This window comes from Brassica rapa, chromosome A10 (genome assembly GCF_000309985.2).
Source record: "Brassica rapa cultivar Chiifu-401-42 chromosome A10, CAAS_Brap_v3.01, whole genome shotgun sequence".
NCBI classification, from domain to species: domain Eukaryota; kingdom Viridiplantae; phylum Streptophyta; class Magnoliopsida; order Brassicales; family Brassicaceae; genus Brassica; species Brassica rapa.
This window is the reverse complement of record NC_024804.2, coordinates 7,134,612-7,147,307: the sequence shown is the minus strand read 5'-3', so window position 1 is coordinate 7,147,307 and position 12,696 is coordinate 7,134,612. Positions and strand designations below refer to the sequence as shown.

General features: G+C 35.7%; 2 protein-coding genes and 1 pseudogene across 7 annotated transcripts; 2 read left to right on the top strand and 1 right to left on the bottom strand.

Annotated features, from left to right (window-relative positions):
* Positions 1-2,869: 2,869 nt before the first annotated feature.
* LOC103864867 lies at positions 2,870-5,111 on the top strand (annotated as a pseudogene).
* A 106-nt stretch (positions 5,112-5,217) lies between these two features.
* On the top strand, positions 5,218-8,834 carry LOC103864869 (NADPH:adrenodoxin oxidoreductase, mitochondrial). Of its 5 annotated transcripts, none has more exons than XM_033281968.1 (14): positions 5,218-5,442; positions 5,523-5,633; positions 5,722-5,826; positions 5,918-6,031; positions 6,258-6,323; positions 6,430-6,546; positions 6,655-6,764; positions 6,854-6,927; positions 7,359-7,420; positions 7,565-7,769; positions 7,918-7,978; positions 8,052-8,119; positions 8,185-8,321; positions 8,395-8,767. In XM_033281968.1, the coding sequence occupies exons 2-14, from the start codon at positions 5,526-5,528 to the stop codon at positions 8,623-8,625; spliced, it is 1,458 nt and encodes a 485-aa protein (XP_033137859.1). In that variant the 5' UTR covers positions 5,218-5,442; positions 5,523-5,525; the 3' UTR covers positions 8,626-8,767. The 5 variants fall into 5 exon arrangements, with proteins under 5 accessions (XP_033137859.1, XP_018514144.1, XP_033137858.1 ...); XM_018658628.2 differs by having other exon boundaries at positions 5,387-5,442; positions 6,275-6,323; positions 8,395-8,781; XM_033281967.1 differs by having other exon boundaries at positions 5,387-5,633; positions 8,395-8,834.
* Positions 8,667-10,560, bottom strand: LOC103864868 (GDSL esterase/lipase At4g10955). 2 transcript variants are annotated; one of them, XR_004452398.1, is made up of 3 exons: positions 10,214-10,560; positions 8,854-10,001; positions 8,667-8,781 (listed from the first exon to the last, which is right to left on the bottom strand). XR_004452398.1 is itself a non-coding variant. In XM_009142636.3 (2 exons), the coding sequence occupies exons 1-2, from the start codon at positions 10,372-10,374 to the stop codon at positions 8,969-8,971; spliced, it is 1,194 nt and encodes a 397-aa protein (XP_009140884.1). In that variant the 5' UTR covers positions 10,375-10,560; the 3' UTR covers positions 8,847-8,968. The 2 variants fall into 2 exon arrangements, 1 of the variants encoding a protein (XP_009140884.1); XM_009142636.3 differs by lacking the exon at positions 8,667-8,781 and having other exon boundaries at positions 8,847-10,001.
* Positions 10,561-12,696: the final 2,136 nt, after the last annotated feature.

Here is a 12,696-nt window from a genome sequence, read left to right as displayed (position 1 = left end):
AATTATTATACTAAAATAAATATGATAAAATTATATTCAATTGATAAATTTATAAATTTTATTTTCATAAATTTAAACTATTTATTTAAAATATAATATGATGATAGAACGGTTTAAAATTAACAAATTATATAATACATGTCTAAAAATTAACATATCTTACACTTTTATATATACAATAATAAATTATCTAAAATGAATAAGCATAAAAATATTGGTAAAAAGAAATCCAGTTTTGAAATACGGGTCAGAATTTAGCATAAATTAAATACAAAATATTTTTTAAATATATTTTCTCATGAATATATTAATTTGCTTAATAACTAAATGCAAATACAATAAGATAAATATATAATAAGAAGTGGCAAATACATAAGGTTTAAACAATTAATTAATTATAACATGTAAATTATAAAATTATTATATTTGAAATAGTTATATAAATATTTAAGTATATGATTAACATTAAAAATATATACTACTTATGTTCTAAAACAATAATTTATGTATGGAAAAGTGAAAATAAACACCCGTGCGGTTGCACGGGTCAAAATCTAGTTATATATTGGAGAAAGAAAAGATGAGAGAGAAAGAAAGAAAAAAAGATACATAGAAAGAAAGAAAGAATAGAGATGGAGATTGAAAAATTAAATAGAGGAAAAAATATAACAAATACATATTGTATAATTTTAATTCTATTCTAGGTCTCGTAAATAGAATAGACAAACATTATATTATAACTGTATATGTACAATTTATAAATATATGTTAGTTTTACAAAATTCAAAACATTTCATATACAGAAAAAATCTATGATTTTTATAGTTATTTAAGAAACTCGAATAAGTAATTTTTAAACTTATAAAGTTAATTAAAAAAAAAGGTGAAAGTAAGAAAGGACAATATATAAATTATTTCATAAATATCATAGCCTAGTTAATGCTATGGTTTTGTGAGAATATCTACCAAGACCAGACGATGATCTGATCTCCATAACTCATGTACTTTACAGCAGAGTGAGAAAACTTTTCATGCTAATCCTCATTTCCAATATCTCGGTCTAGTCGGCATCTGAAAATAGTTTTTTCTACTTGTTTTCGTATCCATGATAACATATTTCCAGTAGGTAGAAACTCTAACATACCATAATCACTTAGCATCTATTTGAATGGTAGAAACGAGCTATCAGGTCGCCGTCTGCTCCCTTCCTTTACATTATGATCAGTGATTTTATTAAAATTTTCAATCATAAACTCAAGCCGATAAGTTCCCAAAAAAAATGTTTATGTGGGTGTATTTTTTTCTTTTAATTAAATAAATTGAAATATATTTTAAACTCATTGATAAAGACATATTTTAAAATATCAAATAGATTTTCTTATATTAACATTTTATTAAGACATAAAAATTAAAAGATGATGGAGTTATGTTTGAACAATCATAATTTTTCGTTCACACTTTTTGGAAACGATACAAATGGAAATTAATATATAAATATATATATTAATTATGAAATATTTGATACAAGAGAACTTGGAAATAAATAATTTAATAGTTTTGACATCAATATTTTAAATACTTTAAAAACTCAAAATATGATTGAATATATTTTAGGACCAAAGATAGGTTGACTAATTTTTGATACATTTATAAAACTTTCTATTGCAATATATGAATATCTATTCTATTAAAACAGCAGTGTGACCCATTGATAAAAGTTATGTCCAACAATTATTTTCAACAATACATACTTAAAAAAAATTAGCCATATATTTTCTAACTGCATCTATTTAATAAAAAACCACGATCTTCTCTCTAATCTAAACAGTTACGTTTCCTTCTATAACAAAACAGTTGGATTTATGGATTTATGATGCACAAAAATAAAACACATTCCAACCACATGTTTCTTTCGTATCTGGATTTCTTCTCAATTCATGCTATCAAAGGATCATGCTTGCTCGCCGTACAGATGACAATCACAAGCTTGATGTGGAGACAATCAATCTGTCGTCATGGTCTTAAGTTCGTCACCGTTGGCAAGCTGAGAGGATTTGGATCTCTTACACTGTCTCTTTTCCAGTTGAAGCGATGGTGGCTGAAGCGTTGATGATGGCTGAAGCGTCGAGGGTGCGGTGGAAGAGGAGGACGACAGCTTAGTTTTAGGTTTACTTAGGTTTTTTTAGTCGGCTGTTTTTTTTGTGTATTTTGTATTTATATATTTATGTATATTTATATGTATATATATGTGTATATAAATAAATATTGAAATCGGTTTAATAAACCTAATTAATTTATAAACCAATTTTAGTTTCATAAACCAAAACAATATTGGTAAACCAATTTCAATATGTATTATAAAAATGTCTCATTAATAATATTAATCTTTATTTTTTTTAAAAAATATTTATTATTTATTAACGGGTTAACAAGAACCACTTACTTTTTTCTTATCGAACGAAATAATCTTAAACACATATCAGGCCGAATGATCAATTTGAATTCAAACATTTCAAAAACACTAGCATCATATTAAAACTCAGATCCAAATATTTGTAAAGATTTATTCCAGATTAGAGAAAGTGATTTGTCGGTTACTTTTCATGATCGATTAATAAAATAGATAATCAATGTTTTGAAAATTGTACTAAACATTGATTTGGCATTGTAAATAAGTCAATGATCAGGTCGGTCCACTCAATTAAACCAAATTTAAATTTTTAATAAAATTTTAATCCCACCCTTTGAAAGGACATGTCAAAATAGGTCAATAGTCATGATTATGTTATAGAATTAAAAAATACAAATATAAAAATTAAATATAAAACAAACATATACCCGCCCTTTAAAGGGCGGGTCAAAATCTAGTTTATCTTTTATAAAATGAGTTAACATCGCACCGATTCGTATTCATAACAATTATAGGAGTATTGTTGTTTTTTTCACAGTAATGTCCTATTTTGTAAATTAAAATCTCCAATCTAACAAAATCACACTTCTCGTCTCCGCGGTGTCCATCGTCTGGCATCACCTTCGCAGCGTGCTCTGAAATAGCCGTTTCCGGCAAGTAAATATAGTACATTTCTTCACGCAGTTTCCCCAGCTATAAGATCATATAAACCAATATGTTTAGCAGTACCAACAACAGTGTATCGATCTCAGTATCAGACGAGGAGTCCAACGAGAACCGGATCCGCGCTCGTACCCGTAGAAAACGTAAGAAACCGGGTCACCGAACCACCTTCGAGCTTCCACGCTACTTTCTCAGGATTTTTCTTAGGTACTGGATCGTCCTCGTTTTCCTTCTCGCCGTCGGATTGCTTCTCTTCGAATCAACGAGGATCATCACCAAATCTGCCAAGCTCAAAAGGTCTCCAGATTCGATCCCAAACAAGAAAAATGAAGGAAATTTGAATAGATTGGATCCTACTACAAAGGTTATCGGTGGTGTTAGGCAACGTAAGCTCTCTCTCTCTCTCTCTCACTCACTTTGAATCTGCCATTGATAGGTTTGTGTGTGTCAGGTTGTTTGAAGCTTCTGCCTCCTGAAGAGCTTGAGCATCTTGATATCTTAGAGCGTAAAGATTCAAGCTCCCCTGTTAAGAAACTTGTGTACCTAACCGGTACAGATTCAAGCTCTCCGGTTCGTGTGAATGGGACCACGCGTTTTAATTTATTCACTGGGAACCAGACTTTTACTGAGAGAGAGAATAGTTTTCAGGTCATCACTTGGTAACTCTAACAACTTGGGTTTCCCCATTGCTGAGTATTGTCTTGTGCAATTAGGTGAGTGAGACTGTTTCGGTGCATTGTGGGTTTTTCAATGAGAATGGAGGGTTTCGGATTAAGGATGAGGATAAGAAGTTTATGCAAAGTTGTCGAGTTGTTGTCTCCACATGTGCCTTTGGTGGTGGAGATAACCTTTACCAACCTATTGGAATGTCTAAGGCATCAACTCAAAAGGTTTTTGTCACTCTCTCATATCCACTGCTCTTGAACTCTTTTTGATCACTTCTTTGTCTGCTTCATTTGTTTTTGGATTCAGGTTTGCTACGTTGCATTCTGGGATGATGTTACACTCGCAGCGCAGGAGGCAGAGGATCAAAGGATTGGCGAGAATGGTTACATTGGAAAATGGCGAATTGTGGTCGTTAAGGATCTGCCTTTTGTGGACCAGAGGCTTAATGGCAAAATCCCAAAGGTACTTGATACTTGAGAGGCACACATGTCCTTCTCTTTTACCGCTGAGCTATTTTTAACTGGATTTTTGCTGATGTGTTCACGGTACTCTTCCTTTGGAGGCACCAAATTTGACTCTCCCTTTTATAAAAATTTGAAGCACACATTCGATATGAGTGTGTTTTCATGAAGGTCTACATGTTGTTGTTGTTAGATGTTGTCTCATCGCCTTTTCCCGGAGGCCAAGTACTCGATTTAGGTAGACTCCAAGTCCCAGTTTAGAAGGGATCCACTAGGAGTATTAGATGCTCTTCTTTGGAGGACAAACTCGGTGCTTGCAATCTCAGAACATGGAGCTCGAAGCAGCGTATATGACGAGGCAAAGGCTGTCGTCAAGAAACACAAAGCTACACCGGAAGAAGTTGAAGTGCAGATAAATCAGTACCGGCATGACAAGTTACCTGAGGATAAAAGATTCAACGGGAAAAAAGGTGAGTTCATCATGTCTTCTTACGATCTATGTTTGCAGCAACAAAATTCTTAAAAACTCTTTTGAGGATGTTGTGTGTGTTTAAACTTACAGCTTTGTGTGAAGCCTCTGTGATTGTGAGGGAACACACTCCTTCAACGAATCTTTTCATGTGCCTCTGGTTCAATGAAGTTGTACGCTACACGTCGCGTGATCAGTTGAGTTTCCCATACGTTTTTTGGCGGTTGAAAGTTCTCAAGAAGGTCAATATGTTCCCTGTGTGTACACGTAAAGATCTCGTCAATAGCATGGGCCATGTACGCAAGGCCAAACCCTTAGTTTAGTAGTAGCCTGTAAACTTGCCCCAACTTTGTAATTCATTTTATCATCATTTTTTGTTTAGCCAGTCGATATAGAAACTGAAATCATTTTTCTTTTAATTATACTTTTATGTAATTCTCAATGGTCTCTGTTTCATAGCTCTCCGAAATTTTCAAGTGTGCTTCGTAAATTACGATTGTGACTTTACAAATTAATAAAAGCAGCTTAGTTGGGAAAAAGAGAGAAATGGGTCGAGGATGGTTATTTCGTGACAAAAAAAAAAAGGAAACGATGGTGAAAGACGCCCCTTCGGCCAAGAGTATTCGTTGTAATGAAAACCTGCCTAGTTTGAAGACTCTTTCTAGGCCAGAGTCTCTCCTCTTATTCTTCTTGTCCAGCCCAGCCCCCAAGGTATGAACGACGCTCAAAGTTTGTAACAGAATCCGGCGGCGGTAAATCAAAATCTCTCACAGGTACGATCAATTAAGCCTTTTTCTTTAAACGCCGAATCTAAGTGGCCCCAGCAAGTAAATCTTTTACTCTTTTCACTTAGTCAATGAGTATGTTTCTAGCACGTCGTTTGGTAACAAGATGCTTCTCCTCCCGTCCTCTCCACGTCTGCATCGTTGGCAGCGGACCTGCTGGTTTCTACACTGCCGACAAGGTTCTTCATTCCTCTCTTTTGATTTGATTAATGCTAACTGTGATTTTAAGTCATCAATTAAATAAACTCTTTGTGATTTGATAATCAGTTATTGAAGGCACATGAAGGAGCACGTATTGATATAATCGATCGATTGCCCACACCTTATGGACTTGTTCGGTCCGGTGTTGCCCCTGATCATCCTGAAACTAAGGTACTCTACTTGAATCTCATTTCATTGGCTGAATCGAATCTTGTTTCTTTAGAACATTCGGTCAGAAACATTGCTATCTTTGTTTCTATAGATTGCCATTAATCAGTTTTCTCGCGTGGCACAACACGAGCGTTGCGCTTTTTACGGGAATGTAAAGCTTGGTTCCGACTTATCACTTTCTGAGCTGCGGGATTTGTATCACGTGGTAAGTTCTCGTTAAACTATCTTCTTATGTGATGTACATTGATCTGTCTGTTAGATTAACAATAGTTTATGGCTGTTGTTCACTATGCACTTTAAACAAGTTTTATCTGTTTACTATACTCTCTATACTCCATGAGCCCTATTTCATTTTATTCTCCCTTGCTCTCATTAGTCATAACGTCTAAATTCAGCAACAAGTTGACTGAGAACCTTCAACTTACTATTATAAGCATTGTCTGTTCAGGTTGTACTTGCATATGGTGCTGAAAGTGACAAAAATCTTGGCATTCCAGGTGAGGTATGCCCGTTAAAGTGTTTCATGTGCCTGTCTTTAACTAGGTTCTAGCATAAGTTACTGGGTTTTGGTTGCTCATACTTGTTGCTGATATACTTTGATAGAGTTTGGGTGGTGTGTTCTCCGCAAGAGAATTCGTCTGGTGGTATAATGGGCATCCCGACTACAGTAGTTTGAAACCTGACTTGCAAAGCTCTGACACTGCTGTTATTCTTGGCCAGGTACTCTAATATAATATATGGTTTGATAATTCTTTCTTTTGTACCAAATGTATCCGAGTAAATGCATTTCTCAGGATCTCTCTGACATATGAATCATTCAAATTTAAGGGTAATGTAGCTCTAGATGTTGCTCGGATTCTCTTAAGACCGACAACAGAATTGGCGTCGACTGATATAGCTACTCATGCTTTATCTGCGCTGGAAGAAAGTTCTATAAGGTCCACCAGTTAGATACTGTTGCATTCCATCTTTCTTATAGTCGAGACAACCAACTATAGTTCATAATACAAAGCCGTAACGTCTACAGGAAGGTGTATCTTGTTGGAAGACGGGGGCCAGTTCAAGCAGCATTGACTGCTAAAGAGCTTCGAGAAATTCTAGGTATGTTACATATCTAAACCATCGCATAGTGGGCTTTAGATTGTGTTTGTCGATAAATCCCCTAAAGAAAAAATCAAAGAGGAATTAACTTTGGGACCAAATCGTGTGAATGGGGAACAATCTGTAACTATATGATTTTAACTGTGGTATGGTGTGTGTGCTGCTGCTGCTGAGCCTGCTTTTATGAGCGTGTTTGAGTAGAACTGTGGAAGTGTGGTTGCATGAAACAATCTCTTTAATTTTTGATAGATGGGTTCGGAGATTTACCGGTCTCTCCAAGTTGCATCAAAATTATATATTTAGGATAGAAACAGACCTCAGGTTCCATTGATTTTTCTTACATTTAGTTAAAACTACTCTATCATTCTGCTCCATATTTAATGGTGTGCAATATCTTGTAATGTCTTTTGTTGCATCTCTCTACAATGCAGGGATTAAGAACTTGCACATTCGAATAAAGGAAACTGACTTGAGTGTAACTCCTGCTGATGAGGTACCTATTTTAAACCGTCTTTTTGCGTTTAAGAGGAACTGTAATATTACTTCTATGCCTACTTTCATTGGAATCCACAAAAGTTGGTTCAATCCTTTGTGGTATATCGACCCGGATGTTTATCCCTTTTTTTTTCTTCCAAAGGAAGAAATGAAAAGCAGTAGAGCCAGGAAGAGGATCTATGAATTACTGTCAAAGGCTGCTGCAGCAGAAAAAGGAACATCCGAAGGAGACTGTGGTCAACGAGAGCTTCACTTTGTTTTCTTCCGCCAACCTGAGCGGTTCTTAGAGTCAGATGAAAGCAAGGGTCATGTTTCTGGTGTAAACTTGGAGAAAACCATTCTTGAAAGTAAGTGCACCTCAAGTTGAAACTATATCATCATGTCCTGATTCTTTATAGCTCAGCTGTCTAAAAGCAGTAGAAATGGGTAAGTGATTGCTGAGGATACAATAGTGTAAACACTTGATCCACCATGTCTCTTGGTACTTACTTGTAGGTGTTGGAAGCGGAAAGCAAATTGCAGTTGGTACAGGAGAGTTTGAAGATATTAACTGCAGGTAGTAAAAGATCATTTTTGATGAAAGATTCTCAGTGAACAAATTTGAATGAAAGCATGTTCGATTTTTGCAGTATGGTGCTGAAAGCCATTGGTTACAAGTCGGTTCCAGTCAACGGTTTACCCTTCCATCACAAGAAAGGTGGGTCTGATATGAGAAAGGAAAAAAAACGATGTGTTCTTCTGATTTTTTTGTCTTCTTTGAAGGTATTGTCCCGAATGTAAGAGGTCGAGTGGTTAGTGGAGACATTTCAGAGACAGAGCCAGGTTTATATGTATGTGGATGGCTCAAAAGAGGACCAGTAGGCATAATTGCCACAAACCTTTACTGCGCAGAAGAAACAGTAAGCAACACCAAACTTGTCCACTGATGTTCTTAATCTATAAGATTGGGATTTAAGAAAAAATGTGTGGCAGGTTGGTAGCATAAGCCAAGACATTGAAGAAGAAGGTGTTGGTAAAGGCGAAAAAGAAGGAAGCAAGGGACTGATGCAGTTGCTTGAGAAGAAAGAGGTGAAGAAGATAGACTTTAGTGGTTGGGAGAAGATTGATGCCAAAGAAAAACAAATGGGTATTGACAGAAATAAACCAAGAGAAAAATTAGTCACATGGGAGGATCTTTTAGCAGCAGCATCAGCAGACAGCTAGGATTTCTTAGCATTGATTTGCTGATTTATTCAATTATATTATTTTTTTGTCAACAAAATGAATAAGCGACTTACAACAACCATATGATGGTTATTGGCACAAGTATTGGCAACAAAAGCCAGTCGGTCGGTGCATTTTAACTTGTTTTTTCTTTCTGTGGCCCCCGTATGATTGTTATTGGCACAATTATTGACAAAATGTTGCAGATCAATTACAACTGGTCTTTCTTACACTTATGCTAATTACATTTCCTGGAAAAAATGTTCTTAGGTCAAACCGTAAAGATAGCAAAAGGGAACAAAAGTGTTTATTGAACGATGAAGATGGTTCTGTTGCTTGATGTTTACTTGACACTGTATAATGACTGGAGTTGCTGAGTGATCAGCCTGCTGCTGTGAATAGCTGATTGAAGCTCTAGATTCTCCGACCACCATTGTTCTAACCCATGCGCCTCGAGAAACTTCTGTTTCCCTTTTGACATCACGAAAAGCTTTGCTGCTGCTTGAGGAATAGTGTTCTTCACAACAGGACTCTGGTTCTCCTTGTCGTTGTTCACTTCTCCCTTGTCGTTCACTCCATCCTGGTCTGTGTAGTGGCAGCAGATATAGTCACTGTCGTTCACATACAAATGAGGCACCCATTTTCTCAAATCCACAGAAGATTTCTGATTCTGTCCGTAGAAACTCGGTACCCAGTTCCTAAACCCTCCTGAAACACTCCCAGGAGCAACCTCTTCTTCACAACCATTTGGTACCAAAGGCTCGTTTTTGGGAGGAAGCATCGACATGAGTCGTTTCCAAGCAACACCAGCTTTTTCACCAATGTTTCTTAAGCTCATAGCTAAAGATATAGAAGGTGGGTTGAACAAATGCGCATCAACGAACAGCCCATCTTTAGCCAATGCCTTGCCAACTTGTAAAGCAAAACCTGCTCCTAAAGAGTGACCGACAACACAGACATTACTGCTACCATATCTCTTCGCTACTGACTCCAGCGCTTCGAGAGCAACGTTAAACCTCACAGAGCCTTTAAGACTCTCCCAAGCTAAAAACCGGAGATCGTCTTGGATATCACGTCTCATGGTAAGGCTCTTGAGTATCGTTCCTCTTAGCGCAAGTACTGCTTTTGGTGCACCGCTCGGTCTGATGACGACTAAGTCAGCCATTGCAGCAGATCTGTCCCATTCAAGAAGAGCTCCAAATATGGATCCGTCTCTCTCATCAATCAGCGTTTGCGTTAACTTGTACTTGAAAGGAATCCACCATTTGGGTGCGAGAGCGTTTTGCTCGTCTCGGTTCTCTTGTCTGTCGAGTTCAAGTAAGTACGCTGCTTGAATAAAACATGCCATTACTGTCCTCTTATAGTTTGGATCCTTCCTACAGATACAGAAAATCGACACAAGATCTGTTAATTAAAAACAGAAACCAACTCTGAGTCCAGATCCGAAGAACAGAAACAGGGTTTTGCTGTAATGTCTCTCTCAGAAACTTGAAAGAAAAGAAAAAAACACAAACCAAATTGTCTAAAAATCTACAGAAGAATCCAAAAAAACAGAAATAGTAAGAAAACAGAGCGAGAGGAATCATACCAACTGGAATTGATTAGATCTCTCCAGTTTGGAGAAGATACGTTCCTCGGTCCAGAAACGTGAAACGCGTAAGGATGATGATCAGCGTCATCTTCCTTCGCCGCCACGGATTCAGATTCCTTAGTCTCTTCTTCCACCGACGCACAATTCGACATCAACATTGTAAAAAAAAATATGCTCTTTGTTTCCTCTTCTTCTAAGCAAACTACAGATTCAGATAACTCTCTTCTCAGTTCTCAGTGAGAAACGGATTCGAGTGGAAAACAAAATTTTAATTTCTTAGATTGTGATTAATATGAAATAAATGATTTGAAACGCCTGAGATTTGCGGATCTATCAAACGGTCATCTCCTTTTTGTTGTCGGCTTATGTGTAAATACCATTTATACCCTCAACCTTTTTGTCGTGGAAGGTCTTTGCTTCAGGGGTATAACCATAAATTAGTCCACGTTGGAGTTGCGGTAGCCAGAAATGCAAGCGCGTATTTGTGCTGTGAAAGATTTCACCTTTCAGTACTTCTTACTAATCCTATGATACCAAGAAAGCTTTTTCTTAATCAAATGTTTATACTCGTTGCTTATACATACAGTTTGTCGTGTATTCAAATATATATTATACTATTTTTTTTTTCTTTAAAAAGTAAACAAGAGGAAATAATAATAATGTTTATACTTTGTTGTTTACACGAATCGAATATCGCGGTTTTTGGAAGTATTTATGATCCGATCTGTTTCGTCTAAATAACTAATTATCCAATTCGATTTGATCTGTAGCTATCCGGATATGCGGTGTGTCAGATATCCAGAAAATTTTAAAATTTTAACCGGATATCTGATTCATATATATAATTTTAAATATATATATATATGCATATAATGGATCGGATATCCATTCTTAAAAATATTAATATTTGTGATTTGCTTTGTTCTTACGAATAGTGCATATCAGTATTTTTCTTGGTTTCATAAAGATAGGGATATCCAGATTTTGGATTCGAATCGAAACAGTTAACAAATTAAATCACAATTAACATATATTTTGCCCCTAAAAAAGAGGACATGAGCAAATGATTTTATACAAGTTAAAGACGAGTCCATTTATAGCATAAACATTACACATACATTTTTTTATTGAAGGTGAAAAAAATATGTGGAGTGGGTGATATCATTTATGAGATTATGAAATGTATATATCTCATAAAGTGTATTATGGTGGATAATCATTATTCTTAACACTCGTCTTTGATTATCCATTTTGCATCAGGTATTGTCTCACTAATAACTTATCATGAAAAAATAATAGGATAAAAATATGAGAAAAGGAAAGGAATACAATAACATAATTTATCCCTGAAAATGTTAAACATAACTCCCTTCATATATCACGTAGCATATATATTTTGATCATATGCACTTGTTTTTGAAATGTTGTAATGGAAAGCATTTTAGTGGAACAAATCAGCTGGACAGTAACATAAACGAATATAATTTGTAAGTCACTGCACCAAATAAAACTTACCTCCAAAGGATTACCGAAACTGGGAATCGACCATATCACATCCTACTTAACGACCCCTCCAAAATGAGACAAAGTCTTTGAAATCTCTCTTAGCATGTGTTCAAAGGAAAATCTTCTCCAAGAAAATGTCTTACATAAATAGCATATGTTTTGATCTTTCTCTTCTCGATAATATTATTGGAAAGGAAGTACAAGACATGATCATATGTTGAGAAGGTTCCATTTCTTCAAGATTTTTTTTCACGTCTTGATATCTTATTGTTCCATTGCCAAAAAAGGTTTTCACTAATTTCATGTTTCCGGCTTGCTTGTAATTTGTTGGATAATTTTTTGCAGTCTAATCCTGATAACAGCGTGTGTTCCCTAATACCATAGAGGATGAGACATCAATTTACCGCAAACCAAGATTCTTTTTCCTTCAAAAAACATGTCATTCAAAGCATGAGCATCCACATGCCTATAAGCTTGTAATTTCCATCATTTGGCATGTGGAATATGTGTTTGAATTGTGGAGGCTTCTCAAACCTATTCCTCTTTATTCTATTGAGCAGAGAGCTAAATCCTCTAGATTTTCAAAGATTCAGCGATAAAACACTTTTTCGATATTTCTATTCTTATTTTTATACTCTGTCAGAGGGAAGTACATGGACATAGGTTGTATTTATGTCGGTTCATCCTCGGAATCCTGCAACAAGCAAACAGTTGGAATAAGTTCTATCTAGTTATACCAGTAGTACAAAAATAAAAAGACTAGTTTTAGCTATTTCTACCCCAAAACCAGCTAAGACATCATCAAAATATGTCCAATTACTTAATTATGATCACTCACCAACATTTCTTCCTATCAATACCGAAGTAGTGATCCTTATTTCTACCAATGTGTTTGGCAAACTACGAGGAGAGTGAGGTAGAACTACTAACTGTTGTGTCCTTACTGTAGCTTATGGTTCAGCTGCTACTTCCTT